Genomic DNA, 13,647 nt, shown 5'->3' on the forward strand with positions numbered 1-13,647 from the left:
TAGACTTTTGTGTTACCTGCAACCAAGAGTGCACCAGCTGACAGGAATGAACACTAAACTTCCTCTTTCCTGGAGGAGCCCAGTCTAAACACAGCCTTGTCTTGTGCACAATTATCTGCAAGACATAAAAACCTGTTCAAGCCGGAGTACTTATTAAACAATGCAGCAGTCTCTCCAAACCCCAAGGAAGCATGAAGTATAGTTGAGATCCGTGCAAAACCAGCCTTAGGCACTTAGAAGGCAATTAATAAATACCCACTGATGGCAAATCTATAGTTTTTGCAGGAATCATGTATGGATGTGAGAGTTGGACCATAAAGAAGGCTGAGTGCCAAAGAATTGATGCTTTCAAATTGTGGAGCTGGAGAAGACTTTTGAGAATCCCTCAGAAAGCAAGGAGTTCAAACAAGTTAATCCTAAAGGAAATCAACTCTGAATATTCACTGGAAGGACTGATGCTGAAGTTGAAACTCCAATCTTTTGACCACCTGATTCGAAGATCTGAATCATTGAAAAAGACCCTGATGCTGGCAAAGATGGAGGGCTGGAGGAGAAAGGGGTGACAGAGGATGAGATGGTTGGATGGTCTCACCAATTCGATAGACATGAGTTTGAGCAAACTCCAGGAGATAGTGAGGGACAGGGAAGCCTGGCATGCTGCAGTCAGTCCATGGGGTCACAAAGAGTCAGACACGACTTAGAGACTGAACAACGAATAACATTGATGTCAATGGAATATATGTTCAATTAACTGGGATTTCCATTTGGAAATGAAGTACTCAACATCCTGGAACCATTTGAGTGCTCATCTCTGATTCTCCCATAGAATCTGATCCTCCCAAAGAAGATTGCATAGTTCCAGTCTTCTGCTGTTTTCTCATCAGTACCCAGCACCCCAAATTGTCCATCAATATTTCTTCATCTGTCTTGGCCTTAGTAGCTCCACCAAATGATAGCTTTCTTGGCATCCTCATTTTAAAAACATTCTCAAGCAAGAATCTGATTGGCTCAACTTTAGTTAGGTGGCCATCCCTAGTCCAATCAATGGAGTCATCCATCAAAAGAGGAAGCAAAAGTGGGTCAGCAGGTGAACCAGATGGTTTGGTCCCAAGATGAAAGCTCAATTTACCAACCAGGGTTCTTGGACACCTTCATCAATAGAATTGATCAGAGGCCAGGTAAGAAATTCCGGCAAGGTTTTGTTGGGACCGCTGTTGCAGCAGTGGGGAGTGAGAACAAGCAACAGGTTCCCTTTACTTGCTCATTTCCCAACAGCAGAGAGGGACAAGCTGGTTCCTTATATGGGGTAAGTGGGGGCGGGGGGTCCAGGGGTTGAGCTGGAGGGGTGGCTTAGGTGGTACCCAGCCCTCACGTGGTATTGTGTGCAGGAGGCAGGCACAGTACCCTGTTCTTGCTCCCAGCTCTTCAGAGGCGGCAGTTGGGGTTTTCTGGTCTTTTCACATCTTATTGTCTGTAATTTGCCCCCAATACACATGCCTGCAGGTGTTTTTAGTCCCTTATAGTTTCTTTGTATTTTATTGCTCCAGGAGATGTTTGTCTAGGTGCAAGCACTCCAGGAAAGGGTCCCAGGTCCCGTGTCTCAGCCTGTCTCAAAGTTAATGCTGAAGAGGCCAAACCCCCACACTACCACCACCCCTCCTCACCTAGACACACAACAATGACACTGAGTGTTAACTATTCCTTTATTAGGTGGTGACGGAACAGGGGGCTGTACAATGCAAGGCCTGGGGACTTAGCTACACAGGGATTGTGACCAGAAGCTATATTACAAAAATAGCCTACAAATACTTCTATTTTGCCCTGAGGCTGGGCCAGGGGAGTACCAGGAAGAAGAGGTGCCAGGCAGGCAGCTCATTCTCTTCCTGCAGGCCCACTGTTTACAGGGAGACAAAGTAGAATGCACACGTCTCCCTTGGTCCTCATAGTCCCACCAGCCACCCCACCCTCCCAGCTCCCAAAGGGAGAAGGCCCACACCCTAGGATGGGGGTGGGGGGACTGTGGGCGGGCTCTCTTGGGCCAGAGGGCAAAGCTCTAGAATAAGTTCCATCTGGAATGCAGTGAAGTGAGGGAGGTGGAGCAGGGAGGAGGCTCCCAAGTCTCACCCGACCCCTAGCCCCGGAGGGTGCGCCCAAGGGTGCCTACTTGGTACACACCAGGGTTGTGTACTTGGTACACAGGAGCCCGGTCATGCCTGTGTACTTGGTACACAGAATCCAGCTTGGCCGAATGGGCCCACAGACTCAGCCCCACGGGGGCACTGGGGGGGTTTGCAGGGGGGCAGAGAGCATCTCCATATATATATTTTGTAAAAAATAATAATAATAATAAGTTTGTTTAAATGAATTTGTTTCTATACAAAATGTAAAAAAAATAATAATAATCCACTTGTGTCAGAGCAGGAGGAGTGACAGAGGGGGGCCAGAGAAGGCAAGAAAAGGGGGGAAAAGAGAATGGGGGTAGGGGGGTGTTGGCCACAGGATGAGGGGAGAGGCAGGCGGATGTCCTAGACTCACCACAGGACCCAAGGGTAAGGGTCAGCCTGCACCCCTTATAAATAAAGGAAGACTGAAGCCCTAGGCTGGTGACCTATCTTGGTCACATTGCAAGGAGAGCAGGGTGCAGGAGAAAACAAGAAACAGAATGAAATGGACTAAAAGGGGAGAGAGAGAGGGGAATCATGACTGGGAGCCCCTTCAGCCTCCCAAAATCCAGGAACTGGGGAGCCCTCAGGCCAACACTTGCCTCTTGGGGGTGACTTCAGGCTGGGGCCCTAGCTGGGTCTGGGCCTGAGCAAGAGCGCCAGGGACCGACAGGGGGAGCGGCTGGGCCGACAGGGACCCAGCAGCTGTGGCCGAGGCCCCGGTGGCAGTGGCCGGGCTGGGCGTGGAGTCAGACCAGTCCGAGAGTGAGGGTGGGGAGGGGCTGGCCCAGTGCTCGGGGGACTCGGGGGATGGGGTCAAGTAAGGGTGCTCGCTGGGGACCCGCAGGAAGCGGGCCTTGGGGGGGCTGCCGTGAGCCGCAGCCACCGCGGGGAACTCCTCGCCGTGTCCTGGGGCAGCCAGGTAGGGCGGGGGCCGCTCCTGGGGGGACACAGGATTCCCGGGGTTCAGCAGCTGGGGTCCCGGGGCCAGCGGCAGCAGGAAGGAGGGACCTGGAGGGGCGGGTGGGGGCAGCCGGGCCCAGTCGAGGGGTACGGCCACGGGGTTCAACAGGCCCAGGCTGAGCACGCAGCCCCCAGGGGGCTGACGCCCTAGACCCGCCCGGCCCGCGCCACCCAGCTGCGCCAGAGACACAGCCGTGGCCGTGGCGGCCGCGTAGGGCCCCTCGAGGGGGAAGCCGCCAGGGGACGCGGGGGGCCCGCCAAAGGGCCGCGGGGAGTCCAGCGAGTCCACGGGCGAGAGCGTGACCGAGCTGTCGGCCAAGGGCCCGGGGCAGGCCAGCGTCAGCTTCTTGCCCCGCCCCCGGGTGCCCTGCGGCCCCAGCCCCGCCTTCCCCGGGGGCCTCCGGCTCTTCTTAGCCCCGGACTGCGCCACCTTGAGGCCGGGGAGGAAGGCCCCGGGGGGACAGAGCAAGGGCCCCAGGCCGTGGGGGCCAGCGGGGCTACGGGGCCCGCTGGGCTGGTCCAGCAAGCGCACGATATCCTGGTGCAGCCTCTCCTGGGCCACGTCCCGGGGCAGCCTGTCCAGGTGGTCTGTGATCTCCCGGTTGGCAAAGTGGTCTAGCAGCAGCTTGGCCGCCTCGAAGCTGCCCTCCCGGGCGGCCAGGAACAGTGGAGTCTCTTCCTGTGGGGGCCCAGGAACCCACAAGATGTCAGGGTCAAGAGTCAGGTTAAGTCCTGCCTAACGTCACAGAGGCCTCTAGTCTCTGGGGGAAACAGAGCTAGGAGTTCATACTCTGCAGCCAGACAGACCTTGATTGGAATCTCAGTTCTGCCTGGATGAAAAACTGGGCAAGTTCTTTCCTTAAAGCCCTATTCATCCAGCACCTATTAAGAAACTTCAGGCCCCAAAGCCAGGACTAGAGTGAGGAGAGTGAGGCACTCACCTTAGGCACAGAATTTAAGGGGGTGGTGAAAAATTCTGCTATCAAAATAAATGGTATTTAATGCAGTTTTTAAAGTTAAGATTAATGCAAAAATATATACATAACAAATATAACATGGATATTTTAGATAAAGATGGAATCTACCCCTGTATTCTTTTGAACCTCATTTTTCCATTTGTAAAATGAGAGTAATACCACCTTGCAAGGGTTTTCAAACAACAGTCATAATAGCTATCTTTTGTTGAGGATCCTCTAAGCACTTTACAAAAGCATTAGCTCACTGAATTCTTGGAAGAGGCGATGAGGTGGGTACTGTTGCTTCCCCATTTCAAAAATGTGAACAGAAGTTCAGAAGAGTTAAGTAACTTGCCCAAGGTCACCAGCAACTGCCATACACTTCCTCCCCTGATCCACTATTGGAACCTCTTGGGCCCTGATCCCACGTGAACACTGGCTACAGGCAGGGTGAATGTCCCCACCAGCCTCCCCCAATCTGCTCTCTGCTGCCTGTGGAGGCTGTTCCAGGGCTGAAGGTGAACCAAAAGCTGGGGCTCACCTTGCTATCCTGCATGTCCTTGTTGGCTCCATTTTTGAGCAGAGCCAAGGTGGCCTCCACGTTGTTGACAGCTGCAGCCCAGTGTAAGGCCGATTTTCCTGTGGGGAAGTGAGGGGAGGTCAAGGTCAGGACCTGGCTCATTAGCTGCCCCTCCCCCACAGGGGAGGACAGGAGTGTCTAGAATATGGGATGGGATGGGGGGGAGGGTAGGCTGAGTACCTGTGTTTGGGTCCATGTGTGCACAGCTATAGGTGTAACTTTCTGTATTTGGGGCATATTATGTGGGCTTAACTAAGTTGTAGGTAGAGCTGTGCTGTCCAATGCAACAGCCACAGTCACATGTGGTTCTTTAGTTTATATAAATTACTAAAAAAAAAAAAGAAGTTCCCTGGTAGCCTAATGGTTAGGATTCCAAGCTTTCATTGCTATGGCCCAGGTCCAATCCCTGGTCAGGGAACTGAGATCCCACAAGCTTCACAGCATAGCAAAAAATAAATTAATTCATTAAATTGGTGTCAAGATAGTTTAATGGGGAAAGGATAACTTTCTCAACAGATCATGCTGGAGGGCTTCCCTGGTGGCTCTGCGGTAGAAAATCTGCTTGCCAATGCAGGGGACACAAATCTGATCCCTGGTCTGGAAGGATCCCACATGCCTTGGAGCAACTAAGCCTGTGTGCCCCAACTATTGGGCCTGTGGTCTAGAGCCCAGGAGCCGCAACTACTGATGTCCTTGAGCCCAGAGCTCATGCTCTGCAACAAGAGAAGCCACGACAGTGAGACGCCCACACACTTCAACTAGAGAGTAGCCCCCAGTCACTGCAACTAGAGAAAACCCACACACAACAACGAAGACCCAGCACAGCCAAAAATAAAAAAAATTATTTTTTTAAATGGTACTGGTACAACCGGATCTCCATATGCAAAAGAACAAAGTTGGACCCCTACCTCACACCACATACAAAAAATAATTCAAAGTGAATCCAATATCTAAATGTAAGACCTCAAACTATAAAACATTTAGAAAGAAACACAGGAGTAAATTTTCACAAGACCTTGAATTAGGCAGTACTTTGGCCACCTCATGTGAAGAGTTGACTCATTGGAAAAGACTGATGCTGGGAGGGATTGGGGGCAGGAGGAGAAGGGGACGACAGAGGATGAGATGGCTGGATGGCATCACTGACTCAATGGAAGTGAGTCTGAGTGAACTCCGGGAGTTGGTGATGGACAGGGAGGCCTGGCGTGCTGTGATTCATGGGGTCGCAAAGAGTCGGACACGACTGAGCGACTGAACTGAACTGAACTGAACTGAATTAGGCAAAGGATTCTTAGATATGACACCCAAAACACAAGCAACAATAACAACAACAACAAAAATAGATAAACTGGACATAATCAAGATGAAAAAACTTTTGTGCTTGTAAGGACATCATCTAGAAAGTAAAAAAGAGAACCTATAGGGAAATTCCCTGGCAGTCCAATGGTTAAGACTCCAAGCTTCCGCTGTAGGGGGCGGAGGTTTGCTTCCTGGTAGGGGAACGAAGGGCTTGCCCAATGGCTCAATGGGTAAAGAATCTGCCTGCAGTGCTGGAGACACAGGAGACTCAGGTTCAATCCCTGGGTTGGGAAGATGCCCTGCAGAAGGGAATGGCAACCCACTCCAGTATTCTTGCCTGGAGAATTCCGTGGACAGAAGGTGGAAAGAGTCAGACATGACTGAGCGACTAACACACACAAGGACATCATCTAGAAAGTAAAAAGAAAACCTACAAGAACTTCCCTGATGGTCCAATAGTTAAGACTCCAAGCTTCCACTGCACAGAGTAGGGGGTTTGATTCCTGGTTGGGAAACTAAGATCCCATATGCCGTGGGATACAGTCCCCACTGAAAGAAAACCTACAAATATAATAAACCTACTGTATGTTTGATAAGAGACCTACCTAGAATATATGAAGAACTTTTATAACTCAATCATAAAAAGACAAATAACCCAATTTTTAAATGGGCAAAGAATCTGAATAGACATTTCTCCAAAGATATACAAATGGCTAATAAATGTGGAAAAATGCTCAACATCATTGGCCATCAGGGAAATGTAAATCAAACCACACTGATATACTAAATCACATCCACTAGGGAGACAGTACAAAAAGAGAGAAAAACAAGTTGTCAGTCAGGATGTGGCGATAGCAGAACCTGTTTTATACACTGTTGGTAGGAATGAAAAATAGGGCAGCCACTGTGGAAAACAGTCTGGCAGTTCCTCAGAAAGTGAAAAAGAGTTATCATGTGACCTAGCAATTCTGCCCATAGGGATACATCCCAGAGAAATAAAACCATGTCCATACAAAAACTGATACATGAATTCTACACCAGCATTATTCATAATAGCCCCAAAGCAGAAACAACCCACATGTCCATCAGTGGATGAATGCATACACAAAATGTGGTGCCTCCATATAACAGAGTATTACCTAGTCATTAAAAACAAAAAAGGGGGTTTCTCTGTGTGTTCTAGTGGTCAAGAACCCAGTGGTTAAGAACCCTGCAACACAGGGGACACGGGTTCGGTCTCTGGTGTGGGAGGACCCTACGTATGGTGGAGCAACTCAGCCTGTGCAGCACAGCTACTGAGCCTGTGCTGCAGAGCCCAGGAGCCGCAACCACTGAAAGCTGTGAGCCCTAGAGCCCGAGCTCTCCAACAAGAGAAGCCGCAGCAATGAGAAGCCCACATTCCACAACTAGAGAAAGCCAGCAACGAAGACCCAGAACAGCCAAAAATAAATAGTTTTCTTAAAAAAAGAGGGAGTTCCCTGGTGACCCAGTGGTTAGGATTCCGGGCTTTCACTGCTGTGGCTGGGGATCAATCCCTGTCAGAGAACTGGGACCCTGCAAACCTTACAGCAAGGCCACAAAACACACAAAAAGTAATCCTGGTACACGCTGCCATGCATATACCTGCTACTTGCAGGCTCATGAACCTAGAAAACATCATGAAAGGAGCCAACCAAGAAAGACCACATATTGTGTGATTCCATTTATATAAAGTAGAATACACAAATCCTTATAGAGAGAAAGTACATTAGCAATCATCTAAGGGCCACAGAAAATGAGAGGGTGTGGGGGGGTGATGGCTAAGAAGCAAAGGCTTCTTTTTCAGGTGATGAAAACATTCTAAAATTTATTGTAACAAAAAATAAAATAAAATTTATTGTGATGATATTTGCACAACCTTGTGGTTATATTAGGGGGCTTCCCAGGCAGCGCTAGTGGTAAAGAACCCAGCTGCCAATGCAGGAGACATAACAGATGTAAGTTCAATCCCTGGGTTGGGAAGGTCCCCTGGAGGAGAGCATGGTAACCCACTTTGGTATTCTTGCCTGGAGAATCCCAAGGACAGAGGAGCCTGGTGGGCTACAGTGCATGGAGTCACAAAGGGTTGGACATGACTGAGGCCAACTTAGCACACACACAGGTGGTTATACAAAAAAAATCACTGGATTTTACCCTTGAATGAATTGCATGGTATGTGAATAACATGTCAATTCAGCTATTTTAAAAAAAAAAGCAAAACAAAGGTTAAAATATTCAGTGAAATAAAAGACTCAGTTCTTTGTTCATCCCAGCCACATTTCGGCGCTGAGTTATCACCATGCGTTGCCAGTAGCTACCATATTAGACAGCACAGACCAAGAGCACTTCATCATCACAGACAGTTCTATTGGCCAGCGCCCTTCTAGACCATATTTCTAAAGCAGGGGTGATTTTCCTCTAAGGGGCATTTGGCAATGTCTGGAGATATTTTTGGTTGTCATATCTGGGAGGTGGGGTGCTACTGGCATCTCATGGGTCAAGACCAAGGATGCTACACTGCACAGGGTGGCCCCCACTGCAAAGGATGATCCAACCCCCAAATGTCAGCGTTGCTGAGACTGAGAACACCCAGCTCCAAAGATGTTTCTGAGAGTCCGAGTGTGTCTATGTGAGGTTCTCTAGACACAAGGCAGGTTGCTGTTGGGCAAGCAAGCCACCTCCAAGCAAGAAGTGATCCCCACCTACAGATTGGCCGATTCGCAAATTTTACACCAGTAGTCCAGCAGGTGGCACCAGTGTACGCTCTTCTAACAAAGCAGATGGAAAGAACGTGTCTTGCAGAATGGCATGCTTGCCTGCTCAGTCCTTCAGTCCTGTCAGACTCTTTGTGAAGCCATGCACTGTAGCCCACCAAGCTCCTCTGTCCATGGAATTTTCCAGGCAAGAATACTGTAGTGGGTTGCCATTTCCTACTCCAGGGGATCTTCTTGACCCAGGGATCGAACCCATGTCTCCTGTGTCTCCTGCACTGTCAGGTAAATTCTTTACCACTGAGCCACCTGGGAAGCCCCATGGGGAAAGGCACCTTTTTCTAAATCACTGAGCGCAATATAGGCTAATGGGTGCCATTTAAAAAAAAATAAATGTATGAGAGTATAAGTCCATGTTGAAACTCTGTTATGAGTGCATGGGTTTCACTGACTGGGTCTCAGTGTGGGTGTGAGTGAGTTCAGACCAAGTCAGGGTCCAGGTGACACTGTCTCAGCCTCCACCCACCACTACCCACCACAGCCTACCGAGCTCATCCACAGCATTGACATCAGCATGGCTGGCGATGAGCTCTTCCACCATGCCCTCCACCGCCAGGCGGGCTGCCAGGATCAGTGCCGTGGAGCCGTCTGCCATGCGAGCATCCAGGTCTGTAGAGCGGTTCCGGATAAGAATCTAAGGGAGATGGGGATGCAGCAGGGGGAGTCATGGCAAGAACAAGGGAAGAAGAAGCACTCCCAAGCCCTCTGAGGACCCCAACCAATGCCTCCTATGGAACCAATGGGTTCAGGGAGCAGCTACTTGACAGTAACTCTACACTCATATATCCCCATTTCACAAATGAGAAAGATGAGCTCTGACAGGCAAAACCTGGGCTCAAACCCAAGTCTGTCTGATGTGTGTCCCAGCTCTGAAGTCCCAAGAGGCAAGCCGATCTCACCTGGAAGACACCCTGGGCATCGGCAGTGACAGCTGTGTGCAGGGGGGTGCGGCCAGAGTGGTCCTGGGCATTGGTGTCTGCCCCAGCGTCCAGCAGCCGCTTGGCCGCGTCAGCCCGGGCATAGCGGGCAGCCAGGTGCAGGGCCGTCTCACCAGTGCGGTCAGTCCGAGCCCCAAGCTGTGCCCCTTGGCAGATCAGGTCTGAGATGATGCTGGCTGATGTGTCTTCTGCCTCGTCCTCCTCAGTTGGGATTGGCTCCAGGGCTCCCCCGCAGAAGGAGGCCAGCATTAGAGGGGTGAAGCCATCTGCAGGGACCAGGAGTGTGTCAGAAAGGAGGCAGACACAGGGCCTTCCCAGGGAATATGACAATGTATTAGGAGGAAGCGCACTGCATTAGGGGGAAGTGGGATGTGGGGAAGTACACGATCGAAGGGCCAATCCTCCCATCACACACACGCACACGCGCGCACACACACACACACACTTGTGTCAGGTACTTCGGAGCCAACCCAGGATGAGGCTTCACAGGCATTTGGTTTGTGGCAGGAGGCCTCCTAAGCAGTAGGGTACACAGAACGAGGGAGGAATAAAGTCAAGCAAGTGGACGATGACCACATTCCTGGAGAGTTATTTCAGCCTGAGTTATTTCACTTTGTCAACAAAGGTCATCTAGTCAAAGCTATGGTTTTTCCAGGAGTCATGTACAGATGGGAGAGTTGGACCATGAAGAAGGCTGAGCACCCAAGAATTGATGCTTTTGAATCATGGTGCTGGAGCAAGGAGATCAAACCAGTCCATCCTAAAGGAAATCAACCCTGAATATTCAGTGGAAGGACTGCTGCTGAAGCTTAACCTCCAATACTTTGACCACCTGATGCGAAGAGCTGATTCACTGGAAAAGAACCTCATGTTGGGAAAGACTGAGGGCAGGAGGAGAAGGGGGCAACAGAGAATGAGATGGTTGGATGGCATCACCAACTCAATGGACATGAGTTTGAGCAAACTTCGGGAGACAGTGAAGGACAGGGAAGACTGGTGTGCTGCAGTCCATGGGGTCGGGAAGAGTCAGACATGAGTCTGAACAACAACATTTCAGCCTGATCCCAAAGGGGGACTCTGAAAGCTGAGCTGTACCCAGAGTTGTAATCCAGCTTGAGACAAAGGAGCTGAGCCTTTCATATACCTGCATCCACTGCTTAGGAGCTGCACCGAGGGACATAAAATACCAAGTACATGGGGGCCTAATGGGAGTCAAAAGACAGCCACAGGTGCGAGTCATTTGGAGCGAAAGCAAATCAGAACTGCAGGAGGCATATTATAAAATGTGACAAAGACAGACCCCAGAGGATTCAGACACCATGGTCTGCTCTACTCTGTAAGAGCACTTGCCCTTCTTTCCCTTAGGAAGCCACTAGCACCCCCATTCTCCATTCTCAAGGCCTCAGTTCAGTTCAGTCGCTCAGTCGTGTCCAACTCTTTGCGACCCCATGAATCACAGGAGAAGGAGCCTTCTCCTCCTGCCCCCAATCTCTCCCAGCATCAGAGTCTTTTCCAATGAGTCAACTTCGCATGAGGTGGCCAAAGCACTGGAGTTTCAGCTTTAGCATCAGTCCTTCCAAAGAACACGCAGGGCTGATCTCCTTCAGAATGGACTGGTTGGATCTCCTTGCAGTCCAAGGGACTCTCAAGAGTCTTCTCCAACACCACAGTTCAAAAGCATCAATTCTTCGGTGCTCAGCTTTCTTCACAGTCCAACTCTCACATCCATACATGACCACTGGAAAAACCATAGCCTTGACTAGACGGACCTTTGTTGGCAAAGTAATGTCTCTGCTTTTCAATATGCTATCTAGGTTGGTCACAACTTTTCTTCCAAGGAGTAAGCGTCTTTTAATTTCATGGCTGCAGTCACCATCTGCAGTGATTTTGGAGCCCCCCAAAATAAAGTCTGACACTGTTTCCACTGTTTCCCCATCTATTTCCCATGAAGTGATGGGACCAGATGCCATGATCTTCGTTTTCTGAATGTTGAGCTTTAAGCCAATTTTATCACTCTCCTCTTTCACTTTCATCAAGAGGCTTTTTAGTTCCTCTTGACTTTCTGCCATAAGGGTGGTGTCATCTGCATATCTCAAGCCCTGCTGCTGCTGCTGCTGCTAAGTCACTTCAGTTGTGTCCAACTTTGTGCGACCCCAGAGACAGCAGCCCACCAGGCTCCCCCGTCCCTGGGATTCTCCAAGCAAGAACACTGGAGTGGGTTGCCATTTCCTTCTCCAATGCATGAAAGTGAAAAGTGAAAGTGAAGTCGCTCAGTCGTGTCCGACTCTCCTTAACCCCATAGACTGCAGCCTACCAGGCTCCTCTGTCCATGGGATTCTTCAGGCAAGAGCACTGGAGTGGGGTGCCATCGCCTTCTCCTATCTCAAGCCCTGCTGCTACTGCTGCTAAGTCGCTTCAGTCGTGTCCGACTCTATGTGACCCCATAGACGGCAGCCCACCAGGCTCCACCATCCCTGGGATTCTCCAGGCAAGAACACTGGAGTGGGTTGCCATTTCCTCCAATGCATGAAACTGAAAAGTGAAAGTGAAGTTGCTCAGTCGTGTCTGACCTTCATCGACCCCATGGACTGCAGCCCACCAGGCTCCTCCGTCCATGGGGTTTTCCAGGCAAGAGTACTGGAGTAGGGTGCCATTGCCTTCTCCTCTCAAGCCCTAGGTAAAGGCAAACCCCCGCTGCAGGGACAGGCATATAGCCCAGGCCTGTCAATCTGCATGTTCCAGGCCCCAGGCCACATTGATTGGTTCACACATGGGGCACGTGACCTTAGACTATCCAATCAGAACTCATCCTGGGAGGACTTCCCTGGTGGCCCAGTGACTAAGAATCTATGGACCAATGCAGGGGAACCAGGTTGGATCCCTAATCTGGGAAGATCCCACATGCTGCAGAGGAACTAAGCCCGTGTGCCACAACTACTGAGCCCGGGTACCCTAGAGGCGTGCTCCGCAACAGGAGAAGCCGCGGCAACGAGAAGCTCCTGCACTGCAACTAGAGAAGACCTGTGAGCAGCAACAAAGAGCCCACACACTGCAACGAAGACCCAGTGCAGCCAAAAATTTTAAAAAAATAAATAGCTTTCATTGGCCAAAGATACAATAGTTTGAGCATCAACAAGAATGTGTACATTAAATTTAAACATATCAGTTACATTAAAAAAAAAAAAAAAAAAACCCTCATCTTGGGACTTTTGCTGTTACAGATGAGAAAAAGGTTGTGTAATGCCTGCAGGAGAAAGACTGCCTGGACTGGAACCAAAAGCTGACAAGTCCAGGATCCAAATGTGCCTGAAGCTTCTGTTTACAAGAGCCAGTAAATCGTTTGTTTTACTTAAGTTAGCTTGAGTTGGGCTATTATCACTTACAACCAAGAGTCCTGATTAACAGGACTGATTAACCCACTGACAGACAGCCAGACACACCCAGCTGTTCCCAGAGCACAGACTCAGATGGAACCTCTCATGAGCAGGATGGATCAAGGGCATTCTGGAGGCAGGGGCACCATCACTGACCTGGACCGCGCACGTTGACATCCATGCCATCCGCATCTGCGTCACCCTGCGGCGGTGTCAAGGCCATGGCTGGTGCCACGCGGATGTCGGCGGCAACCAGGTGGTGTTGAGTCCACTGGCGGCAATCCACAGCGTCCTCAGTCCCCACACCAGGCTCCTCCACCTGGAGGCACAAGCACCCAGGTTCTCACAAGGAATTGGGAGACACAGAGGAACCATCTGGGCATTCTCACAGATTTCTCTCACAGAGATGCACACACGGCAGGTGCCGAGAAGCCATTAACATCCTGCTTGATAGGGGCTTCCCAGGTGTTTCAGTGGGAAATGGCAACCCATTCCAGTTCTTACCTGGGAAATCCCTTGGATAGAGGGACCTAGCGGGCTACAGCCCATGGGGGTTGAAAAGAGTCGGACATGACTGAGCGACTGA

General features: G+C 50.3%; 1 protein-coding gene across 1 annotated transcript in view; it reads right to left on the reverse strand.

Annotated features, from left to right (window-relative positions):
* Positions 1–1,685: 1,685 nt before the first annotated feature.
* NOTCH3 (notch 3) overlaps positions 1,686–13,647 on the reverse strand; it is a 39,817-nt gene continuing 27,855 nt past the window's right edge. The window contains 5 exon segments of the mRNA XM_027548038.1: positions 1,686–3,804; positions 4,623–4,720; positions 9,236–9,383; positions 9,649–9,953; positions 13,218–13,380. Of these exon segments, the coding sequence (XP_027403839.1) occupies positions 2,749–3,804; positions 4,623–4,720; positions 9,236–9,383; positions 9,649–9,953; positions 13,218–13,380 (1,770 nt within the window). The 3' untranslated portion in view covers positions 1,686–2,748.

The sequence above is a fragment of the Bos indicus x Bos taurus genome, chromosome 7 (genome assembly GCF_003369695.1).
Source record: "Bos indicus x Bos taurus breed Angus x Brahman F1 hybrid chromosome 7, Bos_hybrid_MaternalHap_v2.0, whole genome shotgun sequence".
Classification (NCBI taxonomy): Eukaryota; Metazoa; Chordata; class Mammalia; order Artiodactyla; family Bovidae; genus Bos; species Bos indicus x Bos taurus.